The following is a 13,981-nucleotide window of genomic DNA, read 5'->3' as shown; positions in this document are numbered from 1 at the left end:
AAGTGGCCTGGCAGGGACAGCAAGCTGGTGGTGAGGACAGCTGACCTGGCCACCTCCAGCAGGCTGCATGCCCCACCCCCAGGGATTTCCAGAGCTGAAGAAGGATTTGCCCACCTCTCTGCTCACCCACATCTGTCCACAGGCAGCAGGACACACCCAGGGCTACCCAGGATAGGGTTGGCCAAGGGAGGCCTGTTGTAAATATAACTTTCTGTTGACTTTTAAGATGACTTTGGCCTCTTTTCCCCCAGATGCTAGCGACAGCTGGCATTCAGTTGTATGTATGTTGTATGTATGTTTCTAAAGGTCTTAGAATAAAAAATCTGGAACCAGGTATTGGGGTAAATGCTGAAAGATAGAGAGACAAAGGAACAAGCCACAGACACCTTTCACCTCATCAACTCCACAAATCCTCTGACTGAAATTCTCTGAGTCCTCACCTGAAAGGGACTTCTCAGCCAAAAGAGCTTCAGCTGGAAAAGCCTCTAACTGAAAGGGATGCTTCTGCCGAAAAGCCTTTTGTTTCTGTCTCCTCACACCTTATATACCTTTCTCTGTCTAGCCATTACTTCCTGGGATTAAAGGCATGTGTGCTTCCCAGTACTAGGATTAAAGGTATGTGCCACCAATTGCCTGGCTCTGTTTTCTCTCCTAGACTGAGTCAATCTCATGTAGTCTAGGGTGGCTTTGAACTCACAGAGATCTAGATGGATCTCTGACTCCATGAGTGCTAGATTAAAGGTGAATGCCACCACTGCCTGGCCTCTATTTTAATCTAGTGGCTTGTTCTGTTCTCTGATCTTCGGGCAAATGTTATTAGGGTCCACAATATATCACCACAGATGTGCTCCAGGGTCTTCTCGGTCCTCAGCTGAGCTTGCCATAGGAGTAGCCTGAGTTTGCCTAGGCTCTTCTGCACTGCTCTCTGGCCACACATGTCGTAGTCATAACCTGCCATCAAAATGAAACTCACAAAGGCTGGTTAAAAAAAAAGTCACAGTAACTCCAAGAAAATGGCTCCTCCCCCACAGGAGGTGAATGACAGTGGAGATGATGATGATGATGACAGAAGTGGAGAAGAGGTTGTCTTCCCTCAGAAGAAAAGGCAAGATGGCTACCACAACTCCAGCAAAGACGGTAGTGGTTTCACAAACAAAAACGATCAAAGTTGCCACACAAGCAAAAGCCATGAGTGTGACCAGGAGGAAGAGGAAGATGATGATGAAGAGGAGGAGGAGGAAGAAGAAGATGAAGAGCCTGTTAAGACAGCACCTGGAAAACAAAAGAAGGAAATGACCAAACAGAAGTTCCTGGAGGCAAGAAACAGAAAGCGGAAGTCTCGGAACCGTACCTTTCAACCTGTTCGCTGGAACTTTAATCCCAGCAAATCTGCTGCTGAATGAAAAGCTGCCACCAGTGGACTTTTTGCTAAAATTGATCTTGCTGTTATAGATGTCAGAACTGGTACAAATAGGAAATTTGGTTATGTGGATTTTAAGTCTGCTGAAGACCGAGAAAAGGCCTTAGAACTCACTGGTTTTAAAAAAAAAAATTTGGCAATAAAATAAACTAGAAAAACAAAAAGAGAGAGACACTAAGAAAGCTCAAACTGCAAGAACACTTTTAGCCAAAAACCCGTCTTTCAACATCACTGAGGACGAAGTGTTTGAAGATGCCACGGAGATCAGATCATTGGTCATCAAGGATCATCATGATCATCAAGGGATCGATCGCTCATGAGTTTAACGCAGAAGCTGATGCAGAGAAAAACTCTGAAGAAAGCAGGGGACAGGGCCTGATGGGTGATCTTTTCACCCTGCTACACTGGAGAAAGGACAAAGGCAAGAGAGGGCCAGAAAGAAAAGGAAGCAAAAACGTTGGTTTTAACTTCCCTTCAGTGCAACAGAAGAACCTCTTCCTGAAGTATTTGAGAAAGCAACTTTTATCAAAGTGCCCCAGAATCCAAATGGCTTATCTAAAGGGCATGCATTTATAGAATCTGCTTCATTTGAAGATGCTAAAGCTTTAAACTCTTGTAAGAATATGGAAATTGTGGGCAGAACAATCTGGCTGGAATTACGAGGCCCCCGGAGATCACCTAATACGAGAAGTCAGCCATCCAAAACTCTGTCAAAGGTCTGTCAGAAGAAACCACTGAAGAGATCCTAAAAGAATCATTTAAGGGCTCTATTCGTGCAAGAATAGTCACTGATCAGGAGCCTGGGTCTTCCAAAGGATTTGGCTTTATAGACTTCAATAGTGAGGAAGACGCCCAAGTTGCCACGGAGGCCATAGAAGATGGTGAAAAGTGATGGAAACAAAGTTACCTTGGACTGGGCCAAGCCTATAAGGTGAAGGTGGCTTTGGTGAGGGCAGAGGAGGAAGAGGCAGATTTGGTGGCAGAGGCCAGGGAGGTTTTGGAGGTAGAGGAGGTTTCCAAGGTGCCAGAGCAGGAGAAGAGAGAACAAAGTTTGAGAACTTTCTTCCATTCCCACCTTTCCTTCTTCCTTTGAAAGAAAGGACTCTGGGGTATTTACTCTGTCTCCTGTTGAATGACAGAGCTTTCTGAGGACATTTCAGGACAGTAAGTACACAGTCATGTTATCTAACTTGGAATCTATATAGGTAACATCTCAAGAGAAACACCCTGTTGGTTTTGAATGAATATTCATATTCATATAAACAAACTTTTTGTTTTTTTGAGATGGTTTTTCTGTGTAGCTCTAGCTATCCTAGGTGTCCTACTTGCTCTATATGTAGTCCAGGCTGGCCTCAAACTCACAAAGATCCACCTGCCTCTGCTTCCCAAGTGCTGGAATTAAAATTGTGCACCACCATCCCTGGCCCAGTCATAAACTATTTTTTTTTTTTTTTTTTTTGGTTTTTTGAGACAAGGTTTCTCTATCTTGTTTTGGTACCTGTCCTGGATCTCGCTCTGTAGACCAGACTGGCCTCGAACTCACAGAGATCTGCCTGGCTCTGCCTCCCAAGTGTTTTTAAAGATAAGCAATAGCGCTAACCCTTATCTGTACATTTTGAATGTATATTGTTTCATCCCATGTATAAAAATCATGTTTTTCCTACACACACACACACACACACACACACACACACATCACATCACACTACACATACCCCACACACACACACACAATAAAAATACACTAAATGTAATTTTTAAAAGTTTAAGGTGGTTCTTTAAGGCCATTCATGACATTTTCAGCAGGCAAAAGACAGAGTCAGAGTCTGCTGAATTCTAACATGGAGTAGGGATGTTTCTCATGGAGTGGATGATGCCAGAGGGACTGTTGGGTTCACAGAACTGTGTGCCTCTGCAAGCACCTGAATGCCTAGCACAAAATCACCCTTTCCGTGAGTCTGGGCAGAGTTTACAGGGGAAAGGAAAGTGGGAACTTGGAGGTTTGCATTTATTCACAAAACTTAATGTCATTTTTGAGGAAAACAAAACTACAGCTCAAAAACAAAACAAACAACAACAACACCCTGACATTTCCAGGTCACACACCACAAGCTGTCTCTCCCAGTCTTGGCTGTTCGGGCGTGGGCTATCATCTCTAAGCCCATCTATAAGCAGTGCTAGCATCTTCCCAGGGTTGGTGAAGGCCATGTCCTGCCATGTTGGAGCATCTCTCTCACAAGCAGCACCACACTGGTTGCAGCAGCTTGGTTTCCGCCATAACCACACACCAGGGTTAGCATGCACTGGGCTCTTCCATGTGTTCCTGGCAGGGAACACAAGCCCTGTAAAGAACATGACGGACACATGGGAGAAGGGCTGGAGCCCACCTCCAGCTTCCAGTTAAAGAATGTGAAATTAGCTCTCCCACCCAGTCATTTCTCTAGGACCTCAGTGAACAGGACAGCTCACGAAAGCTGTCTCCAGAATTACACAACACACTGAAACCCAACAGCGGTCCACAATTTCCATTTTAATATCAATGGGGTTCTGTCCCTCATAATTACAGTTGGAGAATGACACGGTTTGATTGGACATTAACATTTAGTAAAATTCACTTCAAGATTATAGAGCATTCTAAATATAAAAATAAGTCTTTTAATTAAAAAGAGTATGTGAACAACCCCGGTTATGTCCAGAAACAACCCCCAAAGTCCAAAGCCAGGGAGATCTCCAGCTGTGCCTTATGATTACATAAGCTACAAGGCTCCACAACCTCTGGGCAGTTTGATACAGAATTTGTTGACTTCTAGATAATTTCTTCTCCAGCAGAACATGAGAAAAGAGGCTGCAGTGAGCCAGGATGTGCTCGGGATGTGCCTGGCCCTCTGGAGGAAGTTGGATTACCTGAGAGGCTAACAACCCCTGCACGGAGACCTGGCTGTCATTTGAAAGGTTGGACACCTAGGAGCGCTGTAAGGGATTGGCACTGGCCATCATAGGAGGATTCAAACCCAACTGGAATCTTCCTTCTTCCCATCACATCTTCTAATGACTCCCGGTATGGTTGAAATGGCCCTGCAATGGTGAAAGAACATATTACGAGTATTAATTTACCCTCGGCTTCTTAACAGGCTTCAGCTACATATTCACCAACACTATTTATAGTAACTGGGTTAAGATGGGTGTGATGGCGCATGCCTGTAATCCCAGCACATTGTAAAGCTATGACAGAAGCACTGTCAGCCTAGGCTACAGAGTAAGTTCTACACCAGCCTGGGCTTCAGAGTTAGACCCTGACTCAAAAATAAGACAATAATAGTTAATATATTAATAGGAGAGGGGGAGAGGGAGAGAGACACACATACGCACTAGGCTAGCTCCTGTGTACCACCTCTCAAGTGCTGGGATTACAGGAGTGGGACACCAGGCCTGGCTTGCACTTATAAATAATGACTTCTAAGGCATAACTTACAGATGTATTAACATGCATGACACCATAACTAAGGTACTTAAAGTATTCCTAATGCTGCCCAGTGCACAGAATGTTCTTAACAAATGTTACATCCTTTGTTATTTGGAGAAGAATGAAATATCATCCAGGTAGTAATAAAATGAAAATTTAAAATACACATGTCAAAATACCGAATCAGGATTCAAAACATAATGGTCCCCACCAGAGGCCCTCACCCAACCCTCCTGGAGCAGGCCTCTCTTCATATCCCAACGAAAGTAGATGGGAGAATGAGATGGCTGAGGATGACAGTGGCCAGGTGCCACACTGCTGTGCAGCAAAGGGTCCCGTCAACATCCAAGAGACTCTGTCACACTTGGCCATGTGCACTGGCACACAGCAGTGTGCTTTCTGGCCACAGGCTAAAGAAGGGTGGGCATCCCTGCCTACAAAGTCCACACCAAGACACTAACGATTCCCTGAGGGGACTAAGGTCCAGGAAGATTTGGGTGGTCAGTAAATGAGGGGATGACAGTCCAGTCAAGGGTTTCAACCATCCCACCAATGGGAAAGACTCAGACATTGCCTGGAGAAGACTGGCAGATGGCCATGTACCCATGTTATACCAATGGCTCATGGCTCACCTGGGCCATGAGAACAAAGGACTGTGGAAGCCAGGACAGGCACATGTATCTACACATCCTAGAAGGCATCCTAGGCAATGAAAACAATGTTGAGGTCAGAATGTTCTAGAACCAGGAACAACAGGAACCTGGTGTGCACGTGACACACAGGCAAGATTGGATTATCTGTCTAGAAGGTCAAGCTCATTGAGGTCATGAGGATACTATATATCATGATAGAGAAAGGTGGAGAGTTACTCAAGAACGTGTAAAGGCATGGGTGAGGACATGTGAAAACATATGAGAACATGATATAAAGAATATATACAAACATATAACATACAAAAACAATAGAAGATCATCATTTAAAAACACAAAACATACAAGATCATAGAAGAACACCTAAGATCATCATAAGAACATGCAAGATCATAGAAGATTAATAAACAAATACAAAAAACACACAAGATCGTTGAATATAGCATACATCATCATAGAATGTAGCTAGAGTTTTCCTGCCTGGTCCACGGTCAGGGCAAATCTCTCTCACCTGCCAGTCCCACAGCCACTCAGACCCAACCAAGTAAACACAGAGACTTATATTGCTTACAAACTGTATGGCCGTACCAGGCTTCTTGCTAACTGTTCTTACAGCTTAAATTAATCCATGTCTATAAATCTATACCTTGCCACGTGGTTCGTGGCTTACCGGCATCTTCACATGCTGTTTGTCATCGTGGCGGCTGGCAGTGTCTCTGACTCAGCCTTCCACTTCCCAGCTTTATTCTCCTCCTTGTCCCACCTATACTTCCTCCTGCCTGACTACTGGCCAATCAGTGTTTTATTTACCAACCAATCAGTGCAACACATTTGCCATACAGAACATCCCACAGCAATAGAAGATAATCATTTCAGCACATACAAAAACATACAAGATCATAGAAAAACATCTAAAGAACATCATTGAATATACAAGATCATAAAAAATAAGAACAGCACAGAATATACAAGATCATAGAACAATATGATATATGATCATAAAAGAGCATCATATAAGAACACACAAAATCACATAAGCACATACAAGAATATACAAGATCATAGATGAATATATAAAAAATACACAAATATGGAATCATAGAACATCATATAAAAACATACAAGATCATAGAAGAACATCTAAGATCATATAAACACATACAAGACCATAAAAGAATATCCTGTAAAAACATCCAGGATCATAGATCATCCTATGAGAACACATGAGATCATAGAACACACAGGCCATGTTCCCACAGTCCTGGAAAAATGATGAGCAGGACAGGTACTCCTTTAGAAACGAGGTCCTTCCTGTGGTGCTCAAGGTCTTCCATGGCCCGGGACAGCAGTTCTCCAGAGAGAATGCAGCATGCCCCCACATTCTCCACAGGACTGTTCTCTCCTGAGGCTCTTGTGTGCTATGGGACCAGGCCAGGGGAGTCTAGGAAGTCCCTGGAGTGGTGGGGCCTCCCCACTTCATGAATCTTCATTAAAACCGCCTTCACTGACCTCCCTACCCTTTATGAATCCCCCTTATAAAACCTCACCTGTCATAGATCTCCATTACAACTCCCCCACCTTCTTGGATTATCTGTCTAGAAGGTCAAGCTCATTGAGGTCATGAGGATACTATATATCATGATAGAGAAAGGTGGAGAGTTACTCTTCATTGCCAGTGCCGTGTCCAGGCACAGCTTCAGGGACTTGGACCTGACTGGGGCGGAGAGAGTAGAGAGTGGTGGATGGATGGGCAGAAAGCTAGAGTTGGGTGATCTGGGCTGTGGTAGAGAAACTGCAGCACACCAAAAGTGCAGCACGTTTATTACATAGAGTTGAACAGAGAGGTGGGGTGACTGCATACAGCTGGACAAAGATGTAGGATTATTACACAAAGAGAAACAAGGGCTTGTGGTGTACAGCTGGATCAAGGAGGCAGGTTTAGCTAACCTTGGCAGGAGCTGTCTCTGTAGGGGAGCAGTCTTCAGGCCCTAAATATCTGGGGGAGAAGGCAATGGTGAGCATTTTCTGCACACACTATCAATATCCACACACGGACCCAAAGGGAAGGTTTTGCCATCTTTCCTCTGAGCCTCACTCCCAGGGAGACTTTACCATTTTCTCCATGGGTCTAAGGCTCTAAGATCCTTGACATTCCTGTGCCCACGTCAGTAATACACATTTGTGCAGGACTTCATTATAACTCTCTGAGGACTGGTGAGAGGACTTCCTCTGCCCCCCACATTTCATGGATCTTGCTTATAATCTCTCACCCTTCCTGGATCTGCCTTATAACCCATATCTTTCATGATCTACATTCTAATCCTCAACCCCTCCCAGACCCTATTCTGTTTATTCTGTAGCTCCTGCAGCCTCAGTATGCCTCACTTGGTCCCAACTGACAAGGAGCAGCAGCATTCCCATGGACGAGCTGACTACAGAGAAGTCAGCTGCTCAGTGACAGTCCAGCATTCGGTCATTGGTGGAATGCAAGGGAATCTGCTGGTAACAGTCCTCACCCTTGTCTCTGGGTGTGTAAGACAGAATAGTGCAGAGCAGGGAAGGCAGCAGCTTGACAGCTGTGGGGAATGGACACCTATGTGTCACAGAGCCACACTGCTCCCACACTCATTCCAATACTTGAGAGCAGGTGATATGGGGCTGAGAGGAGATGGTCTGGAGTAATGATAAGTAACACAAGCTGAGCTGTGACAATGATAACAGGGGAAATTGTCAGCAATTGTTCATGTCTATAATCTTAGCACTCAGCGGCTGAGGCATGAGGATTACAACCAATCTAGGCCAGTCCAGGCTACAAGATAAGGTCAAGGCCAGCCTATGCTATAAAATGAGACTATGTCAAGCAGACAAACCAAAGAAAGAACCCATGTCAGCCATTACTGAGCTAGAAACTAGTGTAAGAATGAACTAGAACGGCTCAGATGGAAGGACTGAACATACAGAGACGGAGAACGTACTGAGACAAGGTCCGTGCATTCACGAGGAAGAGTTCAGTGATTAAAACATGACAGCGGACTGGGAGATGGTTTGACAGATAAAGCACTAGCATGATTGCACGAGGACTTCAGCTCCAGTCTCCAGAATCCACGGAAAAGACAGCAGGCATGGAAGCCCGCCGGTAATCCTAGTACTTGGGAGGCAGAAAGAGGGGCTCCCTGGGGCAAGCTGGCAGGCTAGACTAGCCAGAATTAGTGAGCTCCAGTCTCATGGGGGACCTTGCCTCAATAAATAAGGGGAAAATGATCAAGGAAAACACTCAAGTTTGAGCTTACACACACACACACACACACACACACACACACACACACACACACACACACACATGTCCAAACACATGTGTGTCCATACTCATGAGAGTACACAACACATATATAAATATATACCTATGCAAATAAACAAATACAAGGCAGTTGAAGAGCAAGGCGCTCAGGTCCCACAGAGGCAGCTCTGTCTAGGATTCAGAGTGGGAAGTATCAGTTGGATCAGCAAACTATAGTCAGGAACATAGAAAGGGCTCAGGCCACACAGCAGCTTTGGGGGAAAGCCCCCAAACAAGCTGAGAGGCACACAGGGGACTGCTGTTAGGGACTCCACGAGGACTGTACTGACATAGCCTCTGCCTCGCTGAGAGGCAGGGGAGCCGTCGGAGTCAGGCTGGGAGTGGTGAGCTGGCGGGGGAGCACTCCTGTGCATGCGGGCAAGCGGCTATGAATGAGCCCGAGTTTAATAAAGTCCTCTGAAGTTTGCAGCCGCTGCCCACCAGTGATTTGCTGCTAAGTAGTGCTCCCTGGGACCCCGCATCTCTAAAAATACTATTTGCTTTTTATTTAACACTGAACCTTTTGATGTTTTAGAATATAAAAATAGTAAGTGTCTTATTATTTTAAAAGCTTAGGAGAGAAACTAGCCATATTATTAGAAAAAGAAGATATATGCAGCATAGTCTGTTCAAATATCAAGAGGTGTGACTTTTCAAATTCACATTTCAATCTTTATTTACATAAGACTTTTAGAAATAGTAGGTGTAAATATTAAACCGCCCAAGCCTGGGTAAAATTTTATTGAGAATAACTACAAATAAAAGGAAACTGATTTTTTAAAGTCAGTTTCTGAAATTTAGATGAAAAGAATATTGAGCATTAACAAAAAAAAATGATATTTACATATCAATGTAGGTTTTCTGCTCATAGATTCATTTCCTATGAAACTAAAGGAGGCAAGCTTGGGGAATTACGAAGAAAGGGAAAACCCTAAGCAAACAGGTACTGTTGTTCAAACAGAATATTAGCCAAAATGATCCAATCAGGCCCTTGAGCTAATTCTTTCTTTCTCCCTTTAAGCCATTCATGCCAGAACACAACCTCTCAGAGTGTTAAGAACTCACACTATTTCCAAATGTGCCTCCCACAGACAGGAGGTGAAAGCTATGTCCCAAAGATATGGGGTTGGGGCAAGAAAGAGAGCCAGCCAGTCACAACCAGAGATGTTATTTAACTGCAGTGGGCCACAATTCTCAAGCAAGGTATGACTTATCTGCATCCTAGGATATATTTGGCATCCTAGGAGATATATGTATATATATATATATATATATATATATATATATATATATATATATATATATATATACATATATTTAGAAATCAACCTAAATATACTAAACTCAAATGACTGCATCTTGAATTTGACCACTGTTCAGAAATACACCACACATCCAACGTGATGCTCTGCAGGCAGAGAACAGAAAGTAGCAACGCACACTTTCCTGGAGGAAGCAAGACACTGAAGTTTGCTTTTGTGTTGATCTAATGACCTCAGCTACTCAGGTTTATGTGGACAGCAGCTACCAGGACGTCAGGGCTGTCTAGGACAGAGTCGGTGCTTGGCACTGTAGAACCCTGCAGCCAGTCCTGTGTCAGCTGAAGCTGCTGGTAAGTTACGGACTCAATCTTTTGCTCATCAGGAACAGCAATTCACTTCTCTGAAGATCTTTAGGGGGCAATCTCCAACACTCAGACTCAGACACATGCTCACTCTCCTGGTTTCTATGTGGAATTTAAATACAGTTCTATTTTATTACAATATTGAGATTTCAAATTTAAAATAAAAAACCCAAGAATTATAGAGGTTATCAAAAGCATATTAACTTGTTCTTAGGGTAAGTTCAAAATTAATAACAAAGGCATTATTATGCTAATATATACTTTATGATATTCTGCCCTACAGCGGAGGCTGAAAATTGACTGGCGGTCTTTGACCTCCCTTTATTTTGAACTGATGGTGTGAACACTACGTTTCCTGCAGAAATCTAAAATTTACAGAAAGTTTATGGAAACACACTAGGAGAGTTTAAGCAGGTGAGGAGAACCCAGTGCTAACGCCTGCTGAGGTAATTTAAGTAAGGTCATGTCTCTTCCCCAAGACGACCTTCAAGTTCTGTGTTTCAGACAAACAGAGGATCAACTCCTGCTCCTCCAGGTTGTCTTCTAGTCACCAGCACCTTCACACAAGTACGCATGCACAAATACTGCTGCCTAGTCAGAATTTTAACTTTATTTTTAATTTATTGTTCTAAATGTGAAGCTGGAACAACATTTTTTTGCTAAAAAAAAAACCAAAAAAAAAACCAAAACAAGCTTAAATCAACCTTTATTTATGTATCTCATTCTTATGTGTGTGTAACTGCAGATTTTATTAACTGTTTTACAGATCTGATGGTGAAGAACTCTACCATTTATGTCTCAGACAACACTTACAGATTCCCCTGCAATACATCTCAGGCAAGGCTGGGCTGAACTCCTTCCGCTGTTCTGCAGAATCTATGAGATGAACCACAGACATACGTGCGTCAGCACAGGGGTAGCCACGATTTTATTAAATGAATTCTGTGGGCTCACAGTGGGTTTGGTGGCAAGGGGAAGCACATACCACTGAGCTCGGCCTCTCCTGGCTGCACTCCGGTCGTGGTGCAGGCGGGCCTCGAGGTCGTGGCTCCTGGTCCTCTGTGCTCCAAGACAGCAGGGCACAGGTGCTTACCATGTGGCTGCTGTACTCATGCCCACCAGCTTCTGACCTCCAGCATGCCCGTTTCTGAAACACAAAATTTCACTTCCGATGACCTCAGACAACACACAACACTCTCAATTTCTTTTCAGAAAACTTCGGTTCCTAACATAGACCCCCGTGGGCTGGAAAGCCTTCTAGAACGTGTGGAGATGACTTTCAGGACTAACAGCCATCACTTACCTTAACCTTGTTAGTTCAAGCGCTGTCTGTAGTTACTCGGCTTGATAGATTTAAAATAGTCATTTTAAACAATTTTGGCTGAAATTCCTGTAATAAACTATTGTGACTGGTTTATTGAAAATGTACCAAACCTATAAATTTTGTTCAAGGAACTACTTATATGCTTCAACACATCTTCCTTAGCATCGAGTTGCATTCTTTCTTAACACAGTACGCATGGCTCACTTGTGAATAATTCTCTTACTGGCATGGAAGAACAAATTACTTTTATTGATCTCAGAGTCTGCACACACAGCCCATTACCAGGTAATTCGGGAGAAAGTTAACATTTGGTTTCTACATCCACATTAACTAAAGAAGGTTAATTATAAAGATAGTCCTTCAACACTTCAGAACAAAGTATCATGTCCTAATGCCTCAAGCTACATTCCTAGAGCCAACCTGTTCTGGGCAAGAGAGTCAGGAGGACCTCTGTAAACACACACCAATCCACTCTCAGCCCAGGGCCAGCATGTCCCTCTGGCTCTGGACACCTCCCAAATCAGAAAACATTTGCTGGTATGATCCACTGCATGGCTCCAACATCTACACTCAGTTGTAAATCACTGTCTTTGCCAAGTCTGAGTTTCCCCAACTGTGTTTATTATCTATGGTGTCATTTATTTAATAATTCCTAGTTGGCTCTTAAAATGTATTCATTGAAAGTTTCAAATATATAGTGAGTTTTAATCATTATCATCTGTGTTAGTTATTTTTCTGTTGCTGTGATAAAATACCACAACTAGGCAACTCACAGAAGGGTTAATTTGGGCTTACAAATCCAGGGAGGACACAGGGATGGTGGTGGGAGCAGGAAGCTGAGAGTACTCATTTTTATTTAATTATTTTTTCAAGATAGGGTCTAGTTTCAAGCTCACAGAGATCCACCTGCCTCTGCCTCCCAAGTGCTAGGATTAAAGGGATGCACCACCACACCCACATTGTTTACCACAAGCATAAACCTTGAAATGGCGTGTGAGTCTTTACATTCTCAAAGCCTGACCCCTGTGACACACCTCCTCCAACAAGGCCACACTCTCCAATCCTTCCCAAAGAGCTCTACAGCTGGGGACCAGGTATTCAAACTTATGAGCCTATGGGGAACGTTTCTCATTCAAACTATCACATTCCACTTCTTGGCCCCCATAGGCTCGTGGTCATATTATAATGCAAAATGCATTTAGTGCAACTTCAAAAGTCCCTACAGTCTTTCAGTCTCAACACTGTTTAAAAGTCCAATGTTGCTTCTGAGACAAAAGACAAGCTCTTAACTGTAACCCTGTAAAATTAAAAAACCCAGTTACATACATCCAGCATGCAATGGCACAGAATCTACATCACCATTCCAAAAGGGAGGAATATGGACCTAGTGAGGAACTCCTGAACAAGAGCAAGATGGAAACCCAGCAGGGCAAACTCCAAATGCTGTAGTTTGACGCCTGATGTTACAGGGCTTTGATAGCTCAGCCCCTCCAGCTTTGAGTCTGCAGCCCCATCTCTCACCCTCTCAGCACTTCTTCCCCTGAACCCATCCTTCTTTCCCTGAAGTCTCCCTCCAGTTTTCAGGTCTTTGAGGGTATGTGTGTATGTGTGCGCACATTTCAGTTTGATTTACTTAGGGCTGACTGTTTGCATGAGCACGGGTAGGAAGTTACTTACTGGTACAGACTACTTTTCAGTGGGTGCCCCACTGACAAAAATGACACCTCTCCCCAACTCCTGCAGCCACCACTTACTGCCAATGGTCCTACCAGAGAGTTGGGGGTGTTTGAAACATAATGGGTTTACTCGACGAGGAGATATTTCACCGTGATACATGGGACTGAGTCCTAGATTTCCCACAGTCATTCTCAAAAGCTACCCTAATCTAAATAATCCCTCACAGGTGTGCCTGGAGGTTTGTCTGATTCCATATCCTGTCAAACTGACAATCAATACTAACCATCCCAAATACCAAGGCAAAAAGTAAAATGACCTCTCTCATCACATTAAGGGAATCACACTATGACCAGGAAGAACTTCTAGAATGAAAGGCAGGCTCAACAGCAGGAAATCCATGAACATCATTCACAGGTTAGTTCTCATGAGGAAAACAATGACACAATTATCTCCAGGGATACTAAAAATCATTTGAAATGTAAACAC

At 43.6% G+C, this 13,981-nt stretch overlaps 1 protein-coding gene and 1 pseudogene across 2 annotated transcripts in view; one reads left to right on the top strand and one right to left on the bottom strand.

Moving 5' to 3' along the window:
* The first annotated feature begins 1,013 nt into the window (after positions 1 to 1,013).
* LOC131905479 (nucleolin-like) lies at positions 1,014 to 3,824 on the top strand (annotated as a pseudogene).
* Positions 3,825 to 3,930: 106 nt separating this feature from the next.
* C1H10orf143 (chromosome 1 C10orf143 homolog) overlaps positions 3,931 to 13,981 on the bottom strand; it is a 28,642-nt gene continuing 18,591 nt past the window's right edge. For both annotated transcript variants that reach the window (XM_059250447.1, XM_059250456.1), the window contains exons 2-4: positions 11,480 to 11,641; positions 11,308 to 11,370; positions 3,931 to 4,495 (exon numbers count right to left, since the gene is read on the bottom strand). In XM_059250447.1, coding sequence (XP_059106430.1) covers positions 4,466 to 4,495; positions 11,308 to 11,370; positions 11,480 to 11,641 — 255 coding nt within the window. In that variant the 3' untranslated portion in view covers positions 3,931 to 4,465. The remainder of the gene's footprint in view (positions 4,496 to 11,307; positions 11,371 to 11,479; positions 11,642 to 13,981) is intronic.

This window comes from Peromyscus eremicus, chromosome 1 (assembly GCF_949786415.1).
Source record: "Peromyscus eremicus chromosome 1, PerEre_H2_v1, whole genome shotgun sequence".
Classification (NCBI taxonomy): Eukaryota; Metazoa; Chordata; class Mammalia; order Rodentia; family Cricetidae; genus Peromyscus; species Peromyscus eremicus.
This window is presented reverse-complemented; position numbering and strand designations above follow the sequence as displayed.